Below are 22,725 nucleotides of genomic sequence, written 5' to 3' on the forward strand. Positions count from 1 at the left end.
TTTGGCTCAGTGGTTAGAGCGTCAGCCTGTGGTCCAGAGAGACCCCGGTTCGGTTCCCACTAAGGGCACGTACCTCGGTTGCAGTTTGTCCCCGACCCTGGTTGGTCGTGCGGGTGGCAGCCACTCGATGTGTCCCTTTCACATCAATGTTTCTCTCTCTCTCTCTCTTCCTCTCCCTCCCTGCCTCTCTATCTGAACAAAAAATGGAAAAATGTCCTCAGGTGAGGATAAAAAAAAAAAAATGGGCAACAGGTAGACAGATTTTAATGTCACCATTCAGCCCTCTGTGGTCAGAATCCCCACACCCTACAGAGCCTCCAGGCCACCAGAGCTGACTTGTCAGTTTACCCTTAAAACACCATGAAATACAGGGGTTGGCAAAAGTAGGTTTACAGTTGTCAGTATGTGAAATACTTTATTCTTGTATTATTATTATTTTTATCTGAATCTGAGGACATTTTTGCATCTATCTTCAGATAGAGTGGAAGGGACAGAGGAAGGAAGAGAGAGAGAGAAACATCAATGTGAGAGAGAGATATCGACTGGTTGCCACCCACACAACCCCAACTGGGGCCGGGGACAAACTGCAACAGAGATACATGCCCTTAACGGAAACCAAACCCAGGACTCTCTGGGCCAATGCTCCAACCACTGAGAAAAACTGGCTAGGGCTCTTGTATTATTTATTAATTATTGCATTACTTATTTGTATTATAACAGTAAACCTACTTTTGCCCATCCTTGTATGTTGGAAAGTGCTCTGAGTGCTCCCTAAAATCTGTTCCCAACTACTGCACTAATTTCTCATGTCCTTCCAACATAAACAAGAAGAATTAATAGAAATTATTTGGTCATACTTTATTCAAAGCATAAGAATCACTTCTACCCATACATATAAGGTTTTTCACTGATGCATTACATGTAATAACAAAACGCTAGAAGCAATCCAAATGATAAAAGTATATTGCTATATTAATTTTGGTATATTCAGCCATGACATGCTATATCCCATCAAAAAGAATGAAAAAGCTGCCCTGGCCAGTTTGGCTCAGCGGTTGGAGCGTCGGCCTGCGGTCCAGAGAGGCCCGGGTTCGGTTCCCGCTAAGGGCATGTGCCTCGGTTGCAGTTTGTCCCCGGCCCTGGTTGGTCGTGTGTGTGGTGGCCGCTTGATGTGTCCCCTTCACATCGATGTTTCTCTCTCTGTCTTCCTCTCTCTCCCTCCCACTCTACCTGAACAAAAAATGAAAAAATGTCCTCGGGTGAGGATAAAAAAAAAAGGAATGATAAAGCAAATATATAGAAGGCTCTCCAAGATATAATCAATGAAAAAAAGCACAAAGTACAGAAGTATATATATGTTATTATTAGTCTAAAAGAGGGGGATATATGTGCATATTTGTTTGTATATGCATGTGCTATGGTCTGAATGTCTATGTCCCCCCAAAATTCATGTTGAAACCCTAAACCCCAAAGGTGATGGTATGCTGTATTAAGGTGGGCCTTTGGAGGTGATTAGGTCATAAAAGTGGAATCCTCATGAATGAGATTAGTGCCTTTTATTAGAAAGACCCCAGAAAGCTTGCTCACCTTCTACTGTGTGAAGATACAGAGAGAATGTGCGAGCTAAGAACCAGAAGAAGGCCATCACCCAGCCACTCTGGTGAGATCTCACTCTTCCTTCCTCCAGAGCCATGAGCAATAAATTCTTGTTGTTATAAGCTTCCCAGTCAGTAGTATTTGGTTAAAGTAGCACCAATGGACTAAACAGAATGAAATATCCCTTTAAAGGACATCTAAGAAAAGTGATAACATCTGTTGCCTCTGGGGTAAAGAACTAAACATGTGGGAGGACTTCCCACTTTCATAACCTTTGAATCCTTTGAATTTTGAACCACAAGAATATATTACCTTTTCAGACAAAATTAATTATAATTTATTAAATTCTATCTACAGACACCATGGTTCCTCCATCTCTTCCTACCATCTGTCAATGCCAGGGCGGGCTCTAGCCCACAGAACGGGCCCCTGAGATCAACACTTTCCTTCAGTCAAAGTAGTATCCCACTAATCCACACCCACACACAGAATTGTGTCCTCCTGCCTCAATGCCTTTGTCCATGCTCTTTTCAAAAATGTCAGAATTCTCCTTCTTGCTTGCTCCACTTTCTAAATTACCACCTCCTTCAGGGATCTGTTCATATTCCAATCCCTCCAAAATATTTTCCAGAATTTTGTAATCCTGACCATCCTACACGGTATCCATGTACCCTCATTTTACTTGCATATCTGGAACATGGCCAAAACATGTATATCTGATATTATAACGAAATTGTTTTAAAAAACAAAACAAAAACTCTTTAGTTAAGAAGTAATAATTTCTACTGAAGGACAGAGTGATTTCCACAATATGATGCAATTAGAAAATCAAATAAGCCCTGGCCAGTTTTGCTCAGTGGTTAGAGCGTCGGCCCATGGACCAATGAGTCGCAGGTTCCATTACAGTCAGGGGCACGTACCTCAGTTGCGGTTCGTCCCATCCCTGGTTGGGTTGTGCAACTAGTCACATTGATGTTTCTCTCCCCACCCCCCACTCTATCTGATGATAAATGTAAAAATATCCTCGGGTTAGGATTTTAAAAAAATTTCAAATAAAATGAACACTTGATCATGTCCTTTCTGATGAAAATCTTTCAATGGTTTCCACTGATACTGGACAAAGTAAAAACACCTTAATATTTTTCACCAAAAATCTCAAATCTTCCAAACCTCCTCCCTCATCACTCCTCTTAAGTTTCACATACTTAACATATTCTTCCTCACCACTGGGCTTTACTTGTGGTGTTCCCCTACCGAACCCATCCTCTCCTGTTCCCAAGCCCCTTTCCTCTGGCTCAGGAAAGTTTGAAAGTGAAATATTGGTTTTCACCTATCAAGTTGGCAAAGGTCAAAGAGTCTAAAAATGCATTAAATTAGCAAAGGTGTGGGGAAACATACCTTTGCATACACTGCTGGCAGGAGTATATAAATTGGTACAACTTCCATGGAGCACAGTTTGGCAATATCTACCAAAATTACAATTGCATGTGTAGTTTGACCCAGCAATTCTATTTTCTAAACTAGAGATATATTTGTATGCATGAGAAATAATGTTATGTAGTATTTGTTATAACAAGAGTGAAAACAATCTAAATGTCTACCAAGAGAAAATTGATTAAATATATTCTATAAATATTCTGCAGGTATTTAAAAGAAAAAGGCAACCCTTGCCAGTCTGGCTCAGCAGTTAGAGCATCAGCCTGCAGACCAGAGTGTCCCAGGCTTGGTTCCCGCTAAAGGCATATACCCTGGTTGCAGTTTGTCCCTGGCCCTGGTTGGGGTCGTGTGGGTGGCAGCCAGTCGATGTGTCTCTCTCACATCAATGTTTCTCTCTCACTCGCGCTCTCTCTCTCTCTCTCTCTCTTCCTCCCACTCTATCTGAGGATGAATGCAGAAAAATGTCCTCGGATGAGGATAAATAAAGAAAAGAAAAAAAAAAGGCAGTTGCGTATAAGCTTATATATGTAAAATATATTTTATTTAACTACAGAAGAAAAAGCCAGAGATAACAAGCAAAAACTGAAAAAGTATGTGTAGTATACTACCACTTGGTTTAAACAAGTTTGTAGAACAAATGAGATATATATATGCTTAAATAACCCTGCACTATCTTCGGAAGGATTCAAAAGAAACTGCTACCAGGAATCATCTCTGGGGAAGGGAGGTGGCTTAGTGGGAGTAAAGAAAGAAAACTTTATTTCCTACTTTTCTATCTTTTGGATTTTCTACTATTACATGCATGATAAACAGATAGGTAGATAATAGATAGATGGATAAATGGATGGACAGACATTAAATTTTTTTTTTTTTATCCTCATCTAAGGATATTTTTCCATTTTTTGTTCAGATAGAGTGGGAAGGAGAGAGAGAGAGAGAAACATCGACGTGAAAAGGACACATGGAGTGGCTGCCTCCCGCACAACCCAACAAGGGCCGGGGACAAACTGCAACCAAGGTACATGCTCTTAGCGGGAACCAAACCCGGGTCTCTCTGGACCACAGGCCGATGCTCTAACCGTTGAGCCAAATTGACCAGGGCTAAAATTTATTTATTTATTTATTTATTTTTTAATGAGAGAACCACACGAGTATATGTGGCCCTTTATACAAACTTTAATCTCCAAGGGATTTCTTACCTGCTGGTTGGTGCAGGGAAAGAAAATGAGAGAAGCTGATTCCAGAACGGGTCATTCTCAGAGACAGATTCTGTGCCTGATAACTTTTTTAAGTACTCATTTTTAGGAAGATCACCGATTCTGCTGCTGTTCGATCCCATCTTCTAATCTGGGAGACAACTTGTCCTTAAACCTTCATTTCCACAAGACAACCTATAAAGAATGAAAAGAAATTTCAAAGTTGTTCAAAATAATCCTCAAACTTTTCCTACCCTTGACCTAAATGTAAAAAAACTGTAAATTTACTAAAGGAAATCACTCCTCTCTTTATTTTCAAATATATTAGACATCAGATACAAAGTTACCAGTAGAAAAATGGAGCTAACATCTGCCTTAACAAACACAAAAATCAGAATCTATACTTGTAGATCGTAGAATGGGTATCTCTCTCTCCTCTACACAGCAACAACAGGGTACTATTTGCTGAGCAGAGTGAAGGCAGTGCCCGAGGCAGCTGAAATGCCCAGGAGGAACAAGCAAACAAGGCTAGCCACTGAAGTATTCCTGTCACAGAGTTCCACCTGCTCCCCATCCTCACAGAAAGCAAAGTAGAATACTGAGGCCCAGTGGCATCTTTTCTGCAATGAATCATGTCAAGCATTACACACGCACACACACACACACACACAATCTGGACCCAATTTATTTGGAACTCCCAAGACTCTTACCAATGAAAACTAGAATAAAATGGAACTTGAAAAACCCACTATCCAATCAGCTCACCTCCTAAGAATCCTATTACTTTTCCCTCTAGCTGTGCCTCAAAAGACTTCATGGGTCTCAGCTCTTCTTTCTATCTGTCAATAATTGAGCCTATCTCCTGGTTTCACTAGTGGCTTCCATGATATTACTCTCAAACCTCTCCTAGTCCCAACCTCTGACCAGAACGCAAGTTCTAACTAGATCCCTAAAATACTTAAAATGTTTTATAACTCAAGGATAATATATTTTAATTACATATGCAGTAATTTCGTGCCTCACTTAAGTCTGTACTAAAAATGAGAAGCAAGCTATTGCTGATGCTTTTAGCAGGAAACTTTTCAAAGGATCTATATTTTTAAATTTTTTATTTATTGATTTGAGGGGGGAAGGAAGGTAGGCAAGGAGGAAGGAAGAGGGAGGGAGGGAGGGAGGGAGGGAGGGAGGGAGGGAGGGAGGGAGGGAGGGAGGGAGGATAGAGAAAAACATCAATTTGTTGTTCCACTTATCTATGTACCCTTTGGTTGATTCTTGCATGTGCTCTGACCAGGGATCTAACCTACCAGCAACCTCATGTATATTCTCTAGCCAACTAAGCCACCCGGCCAGGGATGCAAAGGACCTATTTTAATGTAATGTAGTCAAGACTGACCTTAACATGTGCAAAATTGATTCCATCTTCCCTTCCAGAACCAGTTTGCCCTCTCAACTTCCACTGCTCCCCTAAAGTTCCCATTATGTACAAACTATCTTGAAATGTGATTTTTCTGTAGTATAAATGACATATTCCTAAATAATAATTTAAAGTAAAAGAAAATTTCTTTTGTTAAATAAATCGATTGTTCTCTTTACCTTCTCTTCTTATCCTTCAGGAAGGATCTGTATATTCTTCTGGCTGTGCTTTAACTTCTATGTAAATAACCCCAGAATTAATATTTTGCCCTGACTTCTCAGTCAAAACCCAAGCATAAATCTTTACTTAATGGCCACTTCAACTTGATGTCTTGCTATCATCATAAATTTTTAAATAGATTTTAACATTTGTCCCCAAAAATAGGTAACCCCTCCAAAAAATCACTATTTCCATCAATGTCATCAACCTTCCTGGCTCAAACTGTCTCACTCATATAACCAACCACTTATTCCATAAATACCTATTACACACTTACTATAACTATTAGGTGTTATGCTAGAAACTGAACATGTAAAAATGAACAAGACCAAGTCCCTGCCATTAACGAACTCAAAGCCTGTTTAACACATATGGTATATATTACAACAGAGTTACTTATACATAAAAAGCTATGGAAACACATAGGAGCATCTATGTGCAATGGTGCTTTTACTCAGCCAGTTTACTTATATGATCTGTATGTCAGAAACTAGGTTAAGTGCTTTATAATTACTGATTCATTTCACCCCCATGAACAACTCTAAGATGTGGTCACAATTTTCTCATTTTACAAATGAGGAAACTAAGGCACAGAAGGGTTAAGTAACTTCCCCAAGGTCCCAGATATAAGTGGCGAACCCAGGTAATCTAATTTCAGAATCCCCTGGTCTTTATCCCTCTACTAGGTGAGTCTCCAGTGACATCAACAAGTCCTTTGGGTTCTTCTACAATATCCACAGTACTACATACCATCTTTTTTTTTTATCCTCACCCGAGGACATTTTTCAATATTTTGTTCAGATGGAGTAGGAGGGAGGGAGAGAGAGAGAGAGAGAAACATTGACGTGAAAGGGACACATCGAATGGTGGCCACCAGCACGACCCAACCAGGGCCGGGGATAAACTGTAACTGAGGTACGCGCCCTTAGCGGGAACCAAAGCCAGGTCTCTCCAGACTGCAGGCCGACACTCTAACTGCTGAGCCAAACCAGCCAGGGCATATACCATCTTTTAAATCCAACTCTTTCTTTACTCCCACTGCCTCCATGCTAGACTAGGCTTTTATAATCTCACATGATTTAGTGCAACAGTATCCAGGTGTCTTTCCTTCCAATCTTTCCACTTTGATTCACTTTGCACATTCCACTACTGCATTAATTCTTAAAAAAAAAACACACACACAGAAAATTGTCCAGCATTGCAATGAAGAAAGGTTCCAGTGTGAGCTAGACCCTGCTAAGTCTGTATAAGAATAGTTTGAATCTCCATTTACAACTTATAAAACCTCACTGCATAATGGGAAAAACAACCGTACTTAAAACTCATAAAATATTCTAGAATGAAGCAAGATAATCCATACAAAGCACTCAGTGCACAGCCCAGCCAGAGTGGCTAGGCTGGTTGAGCGTCTTTCTGTGCACCCAAAGGTTGTGGGTTCAATTCCCAGTCAAGGGCATGACCCTGGTTGGGATCGTGTGGGAGGCCACTAATTAATTGATGTGTCCCTCTCATATCGATGTTTCACTCTCTCCCTCCTTCCTTTCTACTCCTCACTAAAAATCAATGAAAAAATATCCTTGGGTAAGGACTAACATATAAACAAAAAAAGAGAACCTGGCACAGCATATGCTTAGCCAGATAAAAGATCGAATATAATTTATTTTAACATTATTAAAGTTACCACTTCCATCATTTTACTCACCAGTTCAAAAACATTCAATGATCCCTCATTACCTGAAAAACAGAATACTGACATTCCAACTACCTTCCAAACCACTGGTTCTTAAACTTTAAAGTACATGAAAAACACCTAAGGAGCAGGTGGCTAAAAATGCAAATGCCTGGGCCTCAAAAAATTCAGAATGTCAGGGTAGGACCCAGGCATCTGAATTTTCTAAAAAGCATTCACAGAGATTTTCATACAAGTGGTCTATGAACCCTCTTTGCAAGTAAGCACCATAACGAAGCAGAGGCAAGGTATCTTGTCACATCTAGCATGTTCATCCACACCTCTGCTCTTGCCATTCACACCTGTCTTCCACAACCACATTTGTCCCACAGCACTTCAAAGCCTATTCACTAAGCATAGAGTGATCTCTCTTTTCTCTGTAATCCTAGCGCACTCATTACCTTCACCACTCATTTGAATTTACCCTTCTAACAATGCCTTGTTTTGCTGTCTGAATTTTATACTGCTATATTTAATCAGATCAGTTATTTTTCTGAGTCAATTTTACCATCATAGGCAAAAACAATATTTTGAACAAGAAATGATATGCTTGCCTGGCCGGTATGGCTCAGTGGTTGAGCATCGACTCATGCACCAAGAAGTCACCAGTTCGATTCCCAGTCAGGGCACATGCCCACCCAGGTTGTGGGCCCAATCCCCAATGGGGGGCATGCAGGAGGCGGCCAATCGATGTTCTCTCTCATCAATGTCTCTATCTCTCCTTACTTTTTCCTTCCTCTCTCTCTGAAATCAACAAAGAAATGATATGCTCAATATTTTGTATTTTGTGAAATATTTGATATATACATAAAATTAAATCTCTTCTTTTATGGTACTGGTTCACTGTCTCCTAATTTACTGTGCCTTAAATGGAAAGCAAACATTAGTGGACCTGAAAATCCATGGTAGCCAAAGTCTGTCCTAACACTCTCAAAATATGCAAGTGACACCCTAGTGCACTCTGTCCCAACTTAGGTTGAGAATCCATAAATCATAAACTAGCCCTGGCCGGTTTGGCTCAGCGGTTAAAGCGTCGGCCTGCAGTCCTGAGAGACCCGGGTTCGGTTCCCGCTAAAGGCGCGTACCTCGGTTGCAGTTTGTCCCCGGCTCTGGTCAGTCGTGCGGGTGGCAGCCACTCGATGTGTTCCTTTCACATCAATGTTTCTCTCTCTATCTCTGTTCCTCTCTCTCCCTCCCACTCTACCTGAATAAAAAAAAAAATCATAAACTATATTCCCGAATCATCTACTTCCTGATAAAACACAAACACACACACAGCATTTTTACCCAAGAGACTTTAAGGTGAAACCTCATAATTTAAATAGGATACCAGAGAAATAACGGGCAATGGTCACTAGCCAAAGGACATGTTAAACACCACAGATGCCACTAGTCCAATGGAACATCCTCTAAAAGGTTACTACGTTACTACTGCTATATTAAGTTGGGTATTCCACTCCAGTGAAATCAGAGTAATGAAATTAAAAGCCCGCAAATATAAAATAAGAGGTGTGGAAGACAGAAAGGTAACAAAGCGGCAGTAACTGGACCGCAGAGCTAAGGACACTCCGACGTAACCGCCTGCTAAAGAGGACACTAACAAGAAACAAGTCAATCCACTCCATGGAATCCTAGGAAGGCAAAGAGCTGCAGAAAAGCACCATGGAAGGCAGGGGCATGGTGCACAGCTAACATTTGGGGTCTCCCCATGCCTGCCCTAAGTAGGAAACCACGTGTGCTCTCCGGAGAAATCTGACTGGAGAGACTGGACTCTGAAGCCAAGGTTGGGAAGGGTATGAGGTGGAAGATGAAAACAGAAGAATGAAGTTAAAGTGTACTTGCTTCATAGTTATACCATGAATTTCCCAGCCTCCAAGGAAGGACATTAGAGGATTCTTCTTAAGTGAAACTAAAGGGGAACCCAGGGAAAAGATACAGACATTTGGGATTACCCCCATTTAAAAAGCTGGCTGGCTATGCCCTGGCCAGTTTTTCTCAGTGGTTAGAGCATCGGCCCTCAGACTGAAGGGTCACTGGTTCGATTCTGGGTCAAGGGCACGTACCTGGGTTGCAGGTTCGATCTCTGGCCCCAGTTGGGGTCATGCAAGGTGCAACCAATCAATGTATCTCTCTCACATCCATGTTTCTCTCTCTCCCTCCTTCCCTTCCATTCTATCTAAAAATCAACAAAAAAATACCCTTGGGTGAGGATTAACAAAAATAAAGTAAAATAAAATTAAAAGCTTGCTATCCACCTACAGCAATTCCCACCATCCAACAAATTCACTCATGCAGAAAGTGCCAATCAATTTTGGGAGTCTCAATCTCTCTCTTTTTTTTTTTTTTTATCCTCACCCGAGGACATTTTTACACTTATCTTCAGATAAAGCGGGAGAAAGAAAGGGAGGAAGAGAGAGAGAGACACATCGACTGGTTGCCACCCACACAACCCCAACCAGGGCCAGGGACAAACTGCAACCGAGGTACAAGCCCTTAGCTGTAACTGAACCCTGGTCCGCAGGCCAACGCTCTAACCACTGAGCAAAACCAGCCAAGGCAGGAGTCTCAATCTTACATAATGGACAATGAGGAGGGAAACTGGCAGCGGAGTGAATGAAAGCTACACAGACCATTTCCCAGGACCAAACTGGAATTACAACTAAAATAAAGACAAATCAACAGCCCAGCCAATGTGGCTCAGTGGCTGAGCATCAACCCATGCACAGTTGTCCCTCACCACTTCGAGCTGCAGCTTCACTCTATCGGGGTCTTTTCAAATGCTATACTATATTTGGAAAAACCACGATAGAGTGAAGCAGCAAAAGTCGAAGCACGAAGTGGTGAGGAATAACTGTGTATAAACAAAGAATCCTACTTCACAAAAACTCATTTATTGAGGTAGAGTCTGGAATTGATTAACCACAATAAACGAGAGCCGACTGTATGCTAAGCAAAATAAGCCAATCAGAGAAAGATAAATACCACATGATCTCAATTATTTGTGGAATATAATGAACAATATAAGTTGATGAATAAAATAGGCCCACAGACAGAAGTAGGGTACAGACTGACAAACCTCAGGAGAGAGGGGCGGGGGCAGGAAAGAAATAAACCACAGAACTTATATGCATATATGCATAACCAGTGGACACAGAAAACAATGCGGGGGGGGGGGGGGAGGGGATTGGGAGAAGGGTGTCAATGGGGAAAAAAGCAGAAACATCTGTATCAAAAATAAATTAATAAAAAAATGGAAAATCAAAAATAAGACTTATTTGGAAACCCTTCAACATGAAATAAAAAAAACAAAAGAAGGAATTAGAAGACAAATGATTCTGAGAGAAGAAAAAAATATAAAAACTAAAATTGAGAGAAGAAAAAATATAAAAACTAAAATTAATATCCTCAGGGAGATATTAAAAACAGTAAGTGTAGCCCAGCCGGTGTGGTTCAGTGGACTGAGCACCTCATGGACTGAGAGGTCCCAGTTCCATTCCCAGTCAGGGCACATGCCCAGGTTGTGGGCTCCATCCCCAGTAGGGGGAGTGCAGGAGGCAGCCAATAGCTATTTCTCTCTCACATCAATGTTTCTCTCTCTTCCTCTCTTTCTCTCTCAAAAAAAACAAAAATAAGTGTAAACATTTATATAGCACCTAGTATGTCCTCATACACTATTCTAAGTGCTTTACATACTGACTCATTTAATCCTCACCACAACCTATGAGGTAGAACTTTTATTATTCTCATTGCCTAAATCATAAGTTACCAAATTATGGTCCAAAGGCAAAATACAGGCAGCTGCCTGAATAATCATTTTTTACATTCTTAAATGATTGAAAAAATAAGGAATATTTTGTGACATATGGAATTTATATGAAATTAAGACTTCAGTATCCATACATACCCATAAGTAAAGTTTTATTAGAACACGGCCACAGCCCTGGCCGGTTTGGCTCAGCGGTTAGAGCGTCCCGAGAGACCCGGGTTCAGTTCCCGCTAAGGGCACGTACCTCCATTGCAGTTTGTCCCCGGCCCTGGTTGATCGTGCGGGTGGCAGCCACTCGATGTGTCCCTTTCACATCGGTGTTTCCCTCTCTCTCTCTCTCTTCTTCTCTCTCCCTCCCACTCTGTCTGTACAAAAAATGGAAAAATGTCCTCGGATGAGGATAAAAAAAAAAAAAAGAACACAGCCACATTCGCCCTGGTCGGTCTGGCTCAGCAGTTAGAGCTTCATCTCACGGACCGGACCGGAGAGTCCCAAGTTCAGTTCCCGCTAAGGGCACGTACACAGTTGCAGTTTGTCCCTGGCCCTGGTGGGGTCGTGTGGGTGGCAAACACTCGATGTGTCTCTCTTACATCGATGTTTCTTTCTCTCTCTCATCTTCCCTCTCTCCCTCCCGCTCTATCTGAAGATAAATGCAAAAATGTCCTTGGGTGAGGATAAAAAGAAAAAAAAAAAAGGAGAACACAGCCACACTCATTTGTTTACATACTGTCTATAGCTGCTTTCATGATACAACAGCAGAGCAGAGTTGTTGAAACAGAGACCATGTGTGGTGTCCTCATCCATTTAGACTGCTACTCAATGCACTACATATTTCAATGACGCTTGTGACAATGACAGCATTTCAAGTGCCATGTGTATTGCCATACTGAAACTTTTTTTTATTATTACTGGTAAAGAATTATCATTTCAAAGCAAAAAAAAAAAAAGTAAACTTTGCTGAGACACTTTTTTTTTTTTATCCTCACCCGAGGACATTTTTCCATATTTTGTTCAGATAGAGTGGGAGGGAGAGAGAGAGAAAAAAAAACATGGACGTGAAAAGGACACATGGGGGGGGGGGATGGCGGTGGAGTGAATGGAGCTACACAGATCATCTCCCAGGACCAAACTGGATTTACAACAAAAATAAAGGCAAATCTTCAGGAAGGGGCAACCAAAAGACACCTTGGAGGACCACATAACCAGGGACACCGACTCAATCCTGGTAGGCTTGCGAGGACGCGAGAGGGGGCCAGGAGCCCACGGTCTGCAGCGGCCTGGGCGGGGACCAGGAGGCTCGGCAGGAAGTTGCTGCTGCCACCGCCTCAGCTGCGACCTGCCTGAGTCCTGCGAACTCTGCCGCCTGCTAAGCCCTCGGCTGGTGCCGCACGGAATGGCACGGACTGGCTACGACCAGGGGACTCGGCAGGACACTGCTGCCACCTTGGCTGCGACCCCGGCTGAGTCCTGCCAACTCTGCGTGCTAAGCCCTCAGCTGGTGCTGCACAGACTCGCTGGGACCAGGGGACTCTGCTGGAAGCTGCTGCCACGTCGGCAGTGTCCCGCTACCGCTGCTTAGTCCTGGGGCTTCTGCTGAGTGCAACGCCCTCGGCTGGTGCCACAGCCGCAGCCACCTGTGGCTGGAAGCAACACCCACAGGTTAAAAGTCCCAGGCAGCTCCACGACGCAGAGTCTAGACAGAGGCTAAATTGGCAGCAGCCACTCACCTTGGGCTCCAGCAGAGGGAAGGCAGACTGGACTGGAACTGTGTGGGGACACTCGGGTTTTGGAGGGTGCTAAGAGCTTTCGCTGAGTGCAGCCACGCAGAACTGTGGTCATTTTACTCCTTCCCAGGGCCCTGGGGAGAGGTGGAGGCTTCTCCCTCAGAGATTCAACCCCACCTGGTGGCCATTGTAATGCTAATTGAGGCCCATTAACAACCAGCAGCTGCCCCACAATCCGGAAATGAGCACCTGAGGGAGTTTTTCAGGCAACTTAGAAACCAAGGGTCTTCAGGTGACCTCTACTAATAGCCTCCAGGCAAAAAAAAGCTAGAGGATAACTACCATTCCCTGGGCTAGCAACACTAACCAGAAAAGCTAAGACTTGATGGTGGTGTTTAAAGTGGGCCCTCCCTGGCTCATCCAAACCCAGGAGAGGGAGCCACAAACAGCAGAACACCAACACCCACAGGGAAAATTTGGCAGACTCCAAAGCCCACTGTGATAGCCAAAATGGTGAAAAACAGAAACGAAAGCCAAATGAAAGAACAAGAGACCTCTATGGAAGATGAGATGAATGAGGTGCAGTTAAGCAAGTTAACAGAACTAGAATTTAGAGCCATGATGTTGAGGAAGCTCAACAGCATGTGTAAGGATATGAACACCATGAGTAAAGACATAGAAATGTTGAAAATCAACAAGTTGGAAATTAAAAACGAACAGGAAGAAATGAAGAATGACATATCAGAAATGAAAAACACATTGGAAGGTCTAAAAAGCAGAGTAGGGGAAGCTGAGGACCGGATCAGTGAATTAGAAGACAGGGTAGAAAAAAATCAACCAATCAGAAAACCAGAAAAAAAAAACGATTAAAAAACAAGAAGACAGCTTAAGAGAACTGTGGGACAATGGGAAACGGAATAATATTCGCATCATAGAAGTCCCTGAAGAAGAAGAAAATAAGCAAGGGATAGAGAATATATTCAAAGAAATAGTGACAGAAAACTTCCCTAATTTGGTGAAGGAAGAAGGTATTCAAGTTCAAGAAGCACAGAGAGCCCCAAGTAAGAAAAACCCAAACAGGCCCACACCAAGACACATACTAATCAAACTACCAAAAATTAAAGACAAAGAGAGAATCCTAAAAGCAGCAAGAGATAAGCAACAAGTTACCTACAAAGGAAACCCCATAAGGCTCTCAGCTGACTTCTCACAAGAAACACTACAGGCCAGAAGGGAATGGTATGAAGTAATCAAGGTCATGAAAAACAAGGATCTGAATCCAAGACTACTCTACCCAGCAAGGCTATCATTCAAAATAGAAGGTCAAATAAAGAGCTTCCCAGACAAAAAAGGCTAAGGGAATACATTAGCACCAAACCAGCACTGCAAGAAATGTTAAAAGGACTGCTGTAATTACCAGGAGAAATGGGAAGAAAAATAAAACCACACTAAACAAAAATGGCAATAAATAAGTACATATCAATAATCACCTTAAATGTAAATGGACTGAATGCTCCCATAAAAAGACACAGAGTAGCTGATTGGATAAGAAAGCATGACTCATCTATATGTTGTTTACAAGAGACCCACCTCACAACAAAAGACTCACATAGATTGAAAGTGAAGGGATGGAAAAAAATCTTCCAAGCAAACGGAAAAGAAAAAAAAGCTGGGGTAGCAATACTCATATCTGATAAAATAGATTTCAGAATGAAGGCCATAATTAGAGACAAAGAAGGCCACTACATAATATTGAAAGGATCTATCCAACAGAAAGATATAACCTTGATAAACATATATGCACCCAATATAGGAGCACCAAAATATATTTAAAAATTTCTGGAGGACTTCAAAGGAGAAATCGATAGCAAAACAATCATAGCAGGAGACTACAAAACCCCGCTGACCTCACTGGATAGATCCTCTAGACAAAAAATTAGCAAGGAAACAGAGACTCTAAATGAAGCACTAGACCAAATGGATTTAATAGATATCTACAGAGAAATACACCCCAAAACTACAGAATTCACATTCTTCTCAAGTGCACATGGGGCATTCTCAAAGATAGACCACATGTTAGGTCACAAATTAAGGCTCTACAAGTTCAAGAAGATTGAAAACATATCAAGCATCTTCTCAGATTACAATGGCATGAAACTAGAAATCAACTGCAAGAAGAACATGCAAAGACATTTGAACACATGGAAGCTAAATAGCATGTTATTGAACAATGAATGGGTCACCGAGCAGATCAAGGAAGAAATCAAAAACTTCCTGGAAAACAATGAAAATGAAGACACAACAACACAAAATCTATGGGATGCAGCAAAAGCAGTTCTGAGAGGGAAGTTCATAGCACTACAGGCCTACCTCAAAAAAGAAGAAAAATCTCTCATACACTATCTAACCTCACAACTTAAAGAACTAGAGAGCAAACAAAAAGAAAACCCCAGAGCAAGTAGAAGGAAGGAAATAGTAAAGATCAGAGCAGAAATAAATTACATAGGGACCAAAAAAAAACAATTCAAAGGATCAATAAAACAAAGAGCTGGTTTTTCGAAAAGATAAACAAGATTGATGGACCCTTAGCTAGACTCACCAAGAAACAAAGAGAGAGAATCCGAATACACAAAATCAGAAATGAAAGAGGAGATATAACAACTGACAACACAGAAATACAAAAGATCGTTAACAACTACTATGAACAATTATATGGCAACAAAGTCGACAATCTAAGCGAAATAGACAAATTTCTAGAAACACACAGTCTCCCAAAACTGGATCAGGAAGAGTTAGAAAACTTGAACAGACCAATAACAACAGAAGAAATTGAAGATGTAATCAAGACTCTCCCAGCAAACAAAAGCCCAGGCCCGGATGGCTTCACGGGGGTGTTTTACCAAACATTCAAAGAAGAACTAATACCCATTCTCCTCAAACTATTTCAAAAAATTCAAGAAGAAGGAAGACTTCCAAACTCGTTTTATGAAGCCAGCATAATTCTAATTCCAAAACCAGAAAAAGACACAACAAAGAAAGAAAACTACAGGCCAATATCCCTGATGAACATAGACGCCAAAATCCTGAACAAAATACTAGCAAATCAGACCCAGCAATACACCAAAAAAATTATCCACCATGACCAAGTGGAATTCATCCCAGGGATGCAAGGCTGGTACAATATTCGCAAATCCATAAATGTGATACACAACATAAATAAAATGAAGAATAAAAATCACATGATAATATCAATAGATGCTGAAAAAGCCTTTGACAAAATCCAGCTTCCATTTCTGATAAAAACATTCAGCAGTGTGGGATAGAGGGATCATATCTTGACATAATAAAGGCCATATATGAAAGACCTACAGCCAACATCATACTCAATGGGCAAAAACTAAAAGCATTTTCCTTAAGAACAGGAACAAGGCAAGGATGCCCACTTTCGCCACTCCTATTTAACATAGTACTGGAAGTCTTAGCCACAGCAATCAGACAGGAAGAAAAAGTAAAAGAGATACAAATTGGAAAGGAGGAAGTGAAATTGTCATTATTTGCAGATGACATGATACTATACATAGAAAACCCCAAAGACTCCATCAAAAGTTTACTAGACTTAATAAATGAATTTGGCAAAGTAGCAGGATACAAAATTAACGTCAAGAAATCGATGGCATTCTTATACACCAATGATGAACTCACAGAAAGAGAAACTAAGAAAACAATCCCATTTACCATTGCGGCAAAAAAATTAAGATACCTAGGAATAAACTTAACCAAAGAAATAAAGGATCTATTCGTAGAAAACTACAGGTCATTGAAAAAAAAAATAGAGGAAGATATAAAAAAGTGGAAGCACATACCCTGTTCATGGATTGGGAGAATTAACATCATTAAAGTGTCCATATTACCCAAAGCAATCTATAGGTTCAACACAATCCCCATCAAAATACCAACGGCATACTTCACAGAATTAGAACAATTATTTCAAAAGTTCATATGGAACCAAAAAAGGCCTCGAATAGCCACAGCAATCTTGAAAAGGAAGAACAAAATCGGAGGGATCACAATACCAGATTTCAGGTTATACTACAAAGCCACTGTAATCAAAACAGCCTGGTACTGGCACAAGAACAGGCATATAGACCAGTGGAACAGAACAGAGAACCCAGAAATGGACCCAAGGCAATATGCTCAATTAATATTTGACAAAGGTGGCAAGAGCATACAGTGGAGTAAGGACAGCCTCTTTAATAAATGGTGCTGGGAAAATTGGACAGCTACTTGCAGAAAAATGAAACTAGACCATCAACTTACACCCTACACCAAAATAAACTCAAAATGAATAAAAGACTTAAATGTAACTCATGAATCCATAAAAATCCTAGAAGAGACTGTAGGCAACAAAATTTCAGACATCATACGCAGCAGAATTTTCACTGATACATCACCTAAGGCAATAGAAGCAAAGGAGAAAATGAACACATGGGACTACATCAAACTCAAAAGCTTCTGCACAGCAAAAGATACAATCATCAAAACGGAAAGGCAACCCACTGTATGGGAGAGCATAATTGCCAATGATGTATCAGATAAGGGGCTAATTTCCAATACATAGAGAGTGCTCATACAACTCCACAAAAGAAAGACAAAGAATCCAATTACAAAATGGGCAGAGGAACTAAATAGACACCTCTCCAAACAGGACATACAAATGGCTAAGAAACATATGAAGAAATGCTCATCATCACTAATCATCAGAGAGATGCAAATTAAAACAACAATGAGGTATCACCTCACACCGGTCAGAATGGCTGCCATCAACAAATCATCAAACAACAAGTGTTGGCGAGGGTGTGGAGAAAAGGGGACTCCAGTGCACTGCTGGTGGGAAAGCAGACTGGTGCAGCCACTATGGAAAACAATATGGTGTTACGTCAGAAAATTAAAAATTGAACTTCCATTTGACCCAGTGATCCCACTTCTAGGAATATACCCTAAGAACCCTAAAACACCAATCAGAAAGAATATATGTACCCCCATGTTTGTAGCAGCACTATTTACAATCGCTAAGATCTGGAAACAGCCCAAGTGTCCATCAGTAGACGAATGGATAAAAAAGCAGTGGTACATATACACAATGGAGTACTACGCAGCTGTAAGAAAGAAAGATCTCTTATCCTTTGAGACGACATGAAGAGACCTGGAAAGTATCATCCTAAGTGAAACAAGCCAAACAGAGAAAGACAAGTTTCATATGATCTCACTTATTTGTGGAATATAATGAACATAACAGTCTGAGGAATGGGGTAGTCCCAGAGATGCAGAAGTGGGGTACAGACTGACAATCCCTTAAAGAAGGGGTGGGGGGAGAGATAAACCACAGAACTTATACGCATGTATGCATGAACAATGGTCACGGACAACAAACTGGGGACAGGGCAGGGAGGGAGGGGGAGGGGGGAATCAGTGGGGGGAAAAGGAGAAACATCTGTAACAAAAATTAATTAATAAAAAAATAAAAACATATACCAAAAAAAAAAAAAAAAAAGGGACACATCGAGTGGTTGCCACCAGCACAACCCAACCAGGGCCGGGGACAAACCGCAACCAAGGTACGCACCCTTAGCGGGAACCGAACCCGGGTCTCTCTGGACCGCAGGCCAGCACTCTAACCACTGAGCCAAACAGGCCAGGGCTGCTGAGACACTTTTAAGTCACAGTGAAGTGCAGATTATTTTTAATCTAATTAGATGTCAAAACATTATGTTTATTATGTAATAACACTGTAGCTGTGCCAGAAGAATACAATATAGGAAGACATTACCAACTAAGCTCTCATCACAATAGTCTGGCATGCCCTACCTCACTCCACTCAATGTAAATTCATGACAGCAGCGATCAGGAAAATTAGAAAACTTAAAATAGGCATTTTGTCACAGCAATGTCTTCCTAAAACAAGAAATGAATACAAGGCTACAACCAAAGGATGTTTCCAAAGGCCTCATTTGCTAACTATCCAAAGAGAGTCATTTACCATCATGAGTTAAGTTAAATTGTGTTTGATTACAACAGCCCAAGAAATGTGTCCAAAGAAAATAAGTACCGTTAAAACTGGTCTGACAGCCCGGTTGGTGTGGCTCAGTGGTTGAGCATCAACCCATGCACCAAGAGGTCACCAGTTGAATTCCTGGTCAGGGCACATGCCCAGGTTGTGGGCCCAATCCCCAGTAGGGGGCATGCAGGAGGCAGCCAACTGATGTTCTCTCTCATTCATGTTTCTCTCTCTCTCTCTCCTTCTCCCTTTCTATCAATAAAGAAAAAAAAAATTTTTTTAATTTTAAAAAAAAAAAAGACTTGTCTGACAGTGAAGAGAGTTGCTCAAAGAACATTCTGTATGGAACAATAACATCCAATGAATATTTCCCAAAAAAGCTGAGAAAATACTATTTCAATACAATCTGAAGTGGAATCTATTAAGATATATAACAACTGATGGTGGTAAGAATATGTGTGGAGCAAAAAAAATCTTGGCTGGACAAATTTACAAATCTCATGAAAGTACAAAGTGTTTAAAGCCTATTTAATGTTCATTGTATTATTAATCAACAGGTGTTTGAATCAAATATTTGAATCTATTGTGTTATTGAACCAGTTACAATGGTTAACTTCATTTGCTCTCATGAACTTAACCATCATCAACTGCACTGAATTTTTCTCAGAAATAGAAGCTAAGTATCCTGATATGCCTTACTACACAACGATATAATGACTTAGCAGTGATATACTTCTATTGAAATTTTTTGAGCTCAGAGTTGAGATTGAAATTTTGAACAAGAAGAATGTCCTTCGATCACATTACTGAACACTGAATAGCTTTGGGAATTACTTTTTGCTGCAGATTATATATTTCTCAATGAAGTCAACCTAAAATTAGAAAGTCAACAGCACTTAACAAACATGTAAAACCTATACTGAGGTTTTCGTTGTCATTTTGAGGAAAACTGACATTGTTTGAATCACAAGTAACATCAACCTGCTTTTATATACTCCCTATGCTGTCAAAAATTGAACTAAGATGCAATATCTCCAGTTCCACACAAGTATGAAGTAGATATGTTTTCCAGAATCCAACTACAGCATTTTTCAGACCTCAATGCAAGTACTAAAGTACTTTCCATATTTCAAAAGCCATGCAAGGAGGAGTTTCCACCTAACCCTCAATTGGAAGTGATTATTCTCCAATGAAATGATTTGTTAAGCCCTGGCTGGTTTGGCTCAGCAGATGGAGCGCTGGCCTGCGGACCAAAAAGTCCCGGGTTTGGTTCCGCTAGGGGCATGCATAAAAAAAAAAAAAAAAGAAAGAAAGAAAAAGAAATGATTTGTTAAAAGGTAAATATCAAGGAAAAAATCTAACAGAATTCTATAGAGCCTTCTAAGCAATAAATATGCTCTAGTAAAATCATAAATTCATGGATTAATATCAGTATTTGACAGTACCTATCTGTGTAAGTTATTTTCAAAGTTAAAATACATAAAATCTCATTACAAATCAGCATTAAATATTAACATTGTGTAATCAATCCTGATGATAGGAAACACTAACTTTAAATACCAAGTAAAATGTTACCCTCTCAAAAAGAGATTTCATTTTTCTCATCAGCAAACCTTTATTATTTTAAAAAAAGGGGGGGGGCTCAACCATTATTAGTATTGCATTTTTAATTTTGTCAATAAAAAACTTACAGAGCCCTGGCCAGTTTGGCTCAGTGGTTAGAGCGTTGGCCCTTGGTCCAGAGGGATCCAGGTTCGGCTCCCATTAAGGGCATTTGCCTCAGTTGCAGTTTGTCCCCAGCCCTGGTTGGGTCATATGGGTGGCGGCCACTCGATGTGTCCCTTTCACGTCGATGTTTCTCTCTCTCTCTCTCCCTCTCTCTCCCTCCCACTCTATCTGAACAAAAAAAATAAAAAAATGTCCTCGGGTGAGGATTAAAAACAAAACAAAAAAAAACTTACAAAAATTTTTTCTCTCTTGTTACGTAAGTACTGACATAACAACCTTCGTTTCAGCACTTGGCCGACAAAGCCTAAAATATTTACAATTTGGCCCTTAACACAAAATGTTGGCCTACTCTTAGCCTAGAAGAATAAACTGAGGCAAAGAAAGGTTAAGTAACTTGCTCAAGATTATAGAGCTGGAAAGTGACACACCAGGTTTCAGACCTAGACAGGCTGGGTACAGAATCCATGCTCTTAACCACTATACCATCGCTTCCATGAACCAAAAACAAGATGTCATAAAAGAGCCCTGGCTGGTTTTGCTCAGTGGTTAGAACATCAGCCCTTGGACCAAAGGGTCACTGGTTCGATTCGGTCAAGGATAAGTACCTCGATTGAGGTTCGGTCCCCAGCCCTGGTAAGGGTCATGCAGGAGGCAACTAGCCAATGTGTTTCTTTCACATCAATGTAAAAAAAAAAAAAGGAAATAATCAAAGAACAAGAAATGACAGTTAAGATGTAAAAAGGGATAAAAAATTCAATAGAAAGGAGGTCAAGGAAACTTTCATAATAAAAAATGAAATTAAAAATAAATAAAACAGAAGACAAATAGATGGAAAACAGGAGACGGGAAATTAGATCCATTTAGAAATTCTTGACAGTAACAGGAGTTCCAAAAAGAAAGCACAAACAAAACAGAGGAATGTTACACTGTCAAGTAAGAAACCATGAAGGGTCTGAGATTTACCTTGTGTACATGCTATTAACAAAGACATGAAGCCTTTGGGACACAGACAAAAGCAACTCATTGCTCACAGCAACAGCGGTAGCCAGAGTAACACTCTGCATCAGTTTCCTGGGCCCCAAATCCCACAGGTCTTTCAAAGTATTTGGTAAAAGTTAGTAATATGTTCATGAAAAAATAAGCAAATGGGGGGGTGGGCAGGGAAACAAGGTAAAGTACTCAGTTCAGCAGTAAGCACTATTTATGTAGTCATAAAAATATAAACACTGAACACAAACTTAACCAAGAAATCTTATATATCTGTACTGGAAAGCCCGGAAGTGGAGGAAGGAGGAGGAAGAGCACCACACCTACCATAACAAGGAGTCAACAGGTATCATCTAAGATTAATGAATCACAAAATCGGCATTTAGACAATTATAAACAGTTAAAAGCAGTTGCCTCTGAGGACCAGACAAAGAAGGATGGGTACTGCTGGTTTTTATAATATGCCTTCTAGTATCACCTCAATATGCAAGTATTACATTAAGTGGAAAAATTACCTTTTAAACAAATTGGGGAGAATGTGCTTTACTATTTCACAATCATTGATTCATATAAACAACTCAATGTGCAAATACTAAAAAAACAGTGCAGGGTTGCAAAACAAACTAGCAATACTGAAGGTACATCATGTTATGGTAATGTAAGTACAAAGAGTCTGTCAATATTTCCTGAGTGCCCACTATGTGGCCAGCGCAATGCTAAGTGCCAAGGTTAAAACTGTGAGGAATGGAATTTATTTATAGTCAAGGAAGAGAAAGAGATAAGTCAACATGAAATTATAATATGGCAACCATTCAAGACTCAGTGAAAGCTTCCCAGAAGTCATGCCATAAAAGCTAAGACCTGAAGGGTAAGA

The 22,725-nt window shown here is 40.6% G+C and overlaps 1 protein-coding gene across 2 annotated transcripts in view; it reads right to left on the reverse strand.

Annotated features, from left to right (window-relative positions):
• DYM (dymeclin) overlaps positions 1–22,725 on the reverse strand; it is a 347,109-nt gene that overhangs the window by 316,472 nt on the left and 7,912 nt on the right. For both annotated transcript variants that reach the window (XM_036246013.1, XM_036246014.1), the window contains exon 2: positions 4,233–4,424. In XM_036246013.1, the coding sequence (XP_036101906.1) occupies positions 4,233–4,372 (140 nt within the window). In that variant the 5' untranslated portion in view covers positions 4,373–4,424. The remainder of the gene's footprint in view (positions 1–4,232; positions 4,425–22,725) is intronic.

This window comes from Molossus molossus, unplaced genomic scaffold, assembly GCF_014108415.1.
Source record: "Molossus molossus isolate mMolMol1 unplaced genomic scaffold, mMolMol1.p scaffold_m16_p_6, whole genome shotgun sequence".
Classification (NCBI taxonomy): domain Eukaryota; kingdom Metazoa; phylum Chordata; class Mammalia; order Chiroptera; family Molossidae; genus Molossus; species Molossus molossus.